Consider the following 5,820-nt stretch of genomic DNA (forward strand, 5'->3'; position numbering starts at 1 on the left):
CTATTGTCAAAAAGTTGTTAAAAAAAAGTTGTTAAAATATTATTATCTTTTTTTTTCTCTAAAAAATACAATTTTAAGTGTTGGGTGATGTGTGAGATTTAATTCGTCGCGAGTGTAATCACCATGAATTTGTGAAAGGAAAATATATACATAAAGTGCATTTGTCCCTCTTGTGACCTATATTTCTTTCAAACAATGGTTTAATTGCTTCTTTTGTCCCTAGTTTGGTTGAAGTGTGTCAAATTCGTCTCCTTTTTAGAAAAATGTCAATTTTGTTCCTATATAGAAAAAATTTGTATCAATCAAGTCATTTCCGTTAAATACAAATTAATGGTGTTAAAAACTTAAAGTGAGTTTTGAATAATAACCACTTCATGCGTCGATCCCTGATTTTACAGCGGATAAAGTGAGTTTTGAAAGCAATGATTTTTAACGGAGATGACTTGATTGACAAAATTTTTTTAATATGGAAACAAAATTGACATTTTTCTAAAAGGAGACGAATTTGACATACTTCAACTAAATTGGAGACAAAAGAAGCCATTAAACCTTCAAACAATTATATCATATAAATTTTCATAATCTCTTTCAAAGAGACTTTTGTTCATCGTTATCAAACTTTTGACCCTTTTATTAATAAAAAACAGAGTAATGTCATATTTTTATAAACTTTTTTAGTATGTTAAGAAAAAGCATTAAAAAAATACAAATATTTGTACTTTCTTAAAATATTTAAAAAATTAATAGAATTATTGAAAACATTTTGCAACTATTAATGTATAAAATTTGTATGAAATAGTGAAACAAGTAATAAAGGCCATGAAAATGTTAAAACAAATAATAAAGCTGCAAATAACATTAAAAATTTATTTAATTTCCTTTATGCTTTCGTAAGTTAAACAAACTTTTGACTAATAAAAAGAAAAACATTTGACATTCGAGCTTGAAATTTTCTAAATGCTAGCTAAGTTTAGGTGCTTTGGCTGCCGAACTTTGACTGGTAACAAATCATTAATATTTCATGATGAATATATTAAAAAAAACACATGCAATTTCTTAAACTCTTTTTCTCAAAAAAACAGCCTCCAAATTTAATTTAAAAAGATCATTTAATGCAGATTGTAAAAAAGAAACCGAGTGTTTAATTAAAGAACATCATTTAATAAATATCACATCTAAATTCTCACCATTCTTAAAAGCAATGCAAAATTTAAAGTACTTAAAAAACTGTATCAATTAGAAAACATATAAAATAAAACATAAAAACGCCAACTTCTAACAACTTATGAATTTTGATGAAAACCTGTACGTGGACCTGAAGAAAACATTGAAATTTCTTTAAATGTTTGATCAGTATAACTTTGATAACACCTAAATTTTCAACAGAACAAATAATGCAAGACATAGGTATAGAGCACAAAGGTTTTCCACACCCAAAAATAGCTAAAAACTTCATCCAAAAATGTAGCCAAACCAGAAAAGTAAAAGAGAAAAGAATCATGAACCAAACAAAGCATTGAATAAATGGTAGTCTGAAATGATAATAAAATTTCCACAATGAAAATAACCAAGTTAATATAATAACTATATGAGCAGTCAATAATGTATCCCAGGCCAGATATAATATAAATCCTTATGGACATCAAGCAGAAAATCCCCTGAAAAGGAGGTCTTTGAGTTCACAAAGGATACCTAAAAAAACCTATATATATAGACCTATACTGCATTAGCTACAAGAGAATAAACGACACATGTCCTTAAGCATGTTACTTCTTCCTGTAACTCCATCAACAACACCATGACCACCATTCCTGAAAGCAAAATACACAATCATGAACGATAATAGTAATAGTAATAGAAATCTATGGAGGGATGGTTTCCAGTAAGAGGGGAGCAGAAACTGAATGAAAAAAACTACCTTGTAGCTTTATTTACATAAAGGGAGATACAATGTTGCTCAGAAAACGCCTGCCATTGATGGCAGGTCGTCGAAGCTCCAAAGGTTCAAAGGGTTTCCAGCATCCTGAGTTGCATCACTGCCTAGCAGAGAAGCCAATGATGCATCACCCCAGCTTCCATCAAACAAAGGGGCCTCGAAGAACTTCAGCTGGGATTCGATGTCTGCAAGCTCCTCAGAAAGTGTCTTTGCAGAATCATCTTGCACAGGCATCATGTCTTCACTGTCTTTCTTCTGAATCTGATCCTGCACAAACTGAGATTCACCCTCCAGAGGAGCAGAAAGAATGGAGGAGATTTCAGGGGTCCTTGGAACTTGTTCACCCCATCCAAGGTCAGAGTAATCAAATGAATTGCTCGAATGCTCAGAACTGAAATAAGCAGTAACATCAGCAGATGGAGTAACTGGTGAGAGCTGAACACAGTTTCCAGTGAATGGACCAGGGTTCACATACTGGTTAACCAATGGCTTCTGTTCCACCTGATCCACAGGGCTATAGTAGTCCTCCAGATTGTCACCAAAATTGAACAAGTGGTTCATTTTCGGCTTCACAGAGCTCAGGCTTTCCTCTGGAATCACCTTGAGGCGTTTCGAAGAAACAGCTGAAGGCTCATCAGGGAAATTCACCTTGGCTTTCTTGCCACGGATCCTCCTTGCCTCAGCATCATAAGCTCTTGCGGCTTCTTCAGCAGTGCTGAAAGTTCCAAGCCAAACACGAACTCCCTTTCTTGGGTCACGGATCTCAGCAGCCCACTTTCCCCATGGACGCTGACGAATTCCTCTATATTGGTTCTTCCTCTTTCTCTTGGCACACTTCTCAGCTTGCCCTTTTGATTCCCCAGATTTTACAGCTGTTGATCCTTCAATAAAAATCACAAATAACATAAACAATCGCATATAAACAATATATATGGAGTATCATTAAAAGAATTTATCACATACCAAAAACTCAGATAAACAAACCTATTCAGATCTATCAGACAACACCACAAGCTAAAAGGAAAATCAGTATTATGAAGAAACAAACATGCACAGCTTGTGATAACAATGTAACAATCATTTCAATTTCACGGATAATCAGCGAGAAATCTAAATCAAGCAAACATTGTTTAGTTTAGCCCACAAACAGTAAACCACCTAGCAGACCAATAACCCAAGCAATACTAAATGAAATGCCAAAACTGGATCAACTAATGAACAATTAATGAACAGGGTCAACCCTGTGCCTTGTTGATTGTGCCCACAAAGAAGCATAATTTTCAAACACAAAAAGCAATCCCAAAGGCACATGCAAATGAATTCCTGAACTGATCCAGTCAATGATCGTGAGCTATGCTTAAAACACCCAGCCAAAACCAAAGGAAAGAACACTGTTCCTAGATTTTTTATATCCAGAAGAAAAAAGTCCTAAAAAGATAAATAAATACCCAGCTCATAAAAGTATTGAAATAAGGTGGAGTGCAAAATTCAACTCCACCAACATATCATCAAGAGTCCTAAAGAAATTGCAACTTTGCTTGAGATGATTAAACAAGCAACTGAAACCAACTTTAATTGGATCTACAAAATCATACCCCGATACATACGGCTCTGTAGTCAATTAATGTAATCCCCAAATTTCATCCACAGTGCATAGACATAACAAGCCCCAAAATGATTACAAAAAGATGTTCCGTTTATTTTTACAAATAAATTTCACATAGCAAATAAATCTCCTCAAAGCTTACAAGATCCACATCGATTTCAAAAAAAATCCCCTCTGCCGTGCCAACTCCAAAAACAGAACATCCAGAAGAATAAAAAGAAAACAAAATTAACATCCCAGAAAACCTTACATTAAAAGCATTTCTCTGTAAGAAAAAAGTAAATTTCTTCGGCAGTTTTTTGTTTCAAAAACGGCACAAGCATGAAAAAGTCATAACTTTTCCATCACTCAACAACCATAAGAAACCAAAGCATCCAAGCAAGGAATGCATGTAAAACCGAAACCAAAACTCCAGATTGAAAAACCAAAACAAAACAACAGAAAAACAGAACCAAAAACTCAAAGGATGATAATCAGAAAGTAAAGTTACCACGAGAGAGAGAGTTAGAGGTCTTGTTGGGGCGAGAAAAGCCAACGGACTTCTTCACACCAACCACCATCAAACTGTCCTCTTCATCCTCATCATCATCATCCTCGATTTCAGAGTCATCCTTGAATTCCCTGAACCCCGCCTCGAAATCATCGTCCAGCAGCGGCTTCAAGAACCGCTTCTTCAAATTCGGCCACAGGATGTCGGGGGTCACGCGTCGGGACCGGCCGGCGGGCCCCGCCGGAATGAAGTCGGAGATAATCGCACCTCCACACATCTCAGATCCTTGCTCTTTCGGTGAAAGTTAGAGACTTTCTTGTACCCAATGAAAAATTATCCGAGAAAAGCCAAAGCTTTAGCTCAATCAATGGAAAGTAACAATGGTTGTTGTGTCTTTCTTCAGGGTTTTGTATAATTGAGTTTGGTGGGAGGTGAGAGCTGTATAGTAGTAGTATATATACACAAAAAGTGAATTTTTTTTTTCTGAGATGCTTGCAGTCTTACCGTTTTACCCCTGACAGTGGCAACCGGTGAGTTTTCTTGTTTGAAAAGGTAAACGGTAAGGTTGATGTTTTTACTGGCAGTGCTGTCAGTATTGATCATGCGAGTAGATCACACGTGCCAAACACAAGTTACTTTTGCAGTTTATTACATTAGACATAAATGGATTACGCATGATTATATGTTGTTGGATACTTTTTCTTTCTTGTGAATAATTAGCAGTTACGTGTGTACAATGCATGGTTTGGCATAAGAAAATGTTTGGTGAGTGACGTAGAGATTTCTCGTGATATAGAACATATATTATTTTGTGTGGATTTTAGGTTTAAGGCAACTAATGCTGTCACAAATTTCACTTATTGAAAATACAAAATAATTGATTATATTAAAATTAATATAAAAAAATTGAAGTTGAAAGTGAAGATGAATAATAGTACCTATAAATGTTTATGACCACCTAGACCTTCGTGATGACGACATGAAAATAATATTTGGACATAGTTATTTATGATATTTAAATCGTAATATGTACATTTTTATAAAAGTAAATTGGTTATAAAGTATTATTATTTAATTCTCCGTTGACAATCTTGTGATTTTTTTAATTATACATATCTTTTTAATAATAACATGATTTAAAATGGTAGATTGTGTTTTAAGTTAAAACAAAACAAAAAAACGTCTATGCATCATTAAAAGGATACAAAATTAAACAAGAAGAGACTTCATCAACTACAACTCAAACTTTCCTTAAAAGGTTGTTCATTAATGTCTCAAATAGGACAATATCCGAATATGCATGTAAAAATATTTAAAAATAGAAACTTGTAATACTTTTTCTTCTCAAGTCATTGGGTCTCAGTTTTATTGTCCTTTGTTTTTTATTTTTTTTTATTTCTTTTTCTAACAAGTTCTTTCTTCCTCTTTTTTATTTTTCTTTCTGAAAATTTTCACTTTATTTTTTGTTTTTCAAAATCAATTTCTACTATACATCAGTTAACATGTTTAAGTTCAGTTTCATTCGTTCAAGTTTTGATTTAAAGTGTTACTTTTTAAAATATTTAAATTCACTTGGCTTGTGTTTAGACCATTTTTTGTTTGGTCAATTAAGAAAAATAACTCTATCAATTAGTTACTAATGAATGAAATTTTTTATTTTCAATATAGGATTTTGGATAACTTTCAACTTGTTATATATATTACTTCAACTAAAAACTTTAAACTAAGGAAAGTTACTCCAAAGTGTAATTGTTTTGTTGATTTGTTTAAGTATGATATTTATAATGA

The 5,820-nt window shown here is 33.3% G+C and overlaps 1 protein-coding gene across 2 annotated transcripts; it reads right to left on the bottom strand.

Annotated features, from left to right (window-relative positions):
* Positions 1–1,528: 1,528 nt before the first annotated feature.
* On the bottom strand, positions 1,529–4,474 carry LOC106778191 (ethylene-responsive transcription factor RAP2-12). 2 transcript variants are annotated; one of them, XM_022776059.1, is made up of 4 exons: positions 4,033–4,474; positions 2,412–2,817; positions 1,919–2,327; positions 1,529–1,811 (listed from the first exon to the last, which is right to left on the bottom strand). In XM_022776059.1, exons 1-3 carry the CDS (start codon positions 4,307–4,309, stop codon positions 1,958–1,960), a joined length of 1,053 nt encoding a protein of 350 aa, XP_022631780.1. In that variant the 5' UTR covers positions 4,310–4,474; the 3' UTR covers positions 1,529–1,811; positions 1,919–1,957. The 2 variants fall into 2 exon arrangements, with proteins under 2 accessions (XP_022631780.1, XP_014521616.1); XM_014666130.2 differs by having other exon boundaries at positions 1,919–2,817.
* Positions 4,475–5,820: the final 1,346 nt, after the last annotated feature.

The sequence above is a fragment of the Vigna radiata genome, unplaced genomic scaffold (genome assembly GCF_000741045.1).
Source record: "Vigna radiata var. radiata cultivar VC1973A unplaced genomic scaffold, Vradiata_ver6 scaffold_215, whole genome shotgun sequence".
Taxonomy (NCBI): Eukaryota; Viridiplantae; Streptophyta; class Magnoliopsida; order Fabales; family Fabaceae; genus Vigna; species Vigna radiata.

Coding starts and splice junctions, on each gene's coding strand:
- LOC106778191 (XM_014666130.2), bottom strand. CDS start 4,309: ATGTGTGGAGGTGCGATTATCTCCGACTTCATTCCGGCGGGGCCCGCC. Junction 2,818..4,032: donor CTCTAACTCTCTCTCTCGTG/GTAACTTTACTT, acceptor TTTTTATTGAAG/GATCAACAGCTGTAAAATCT.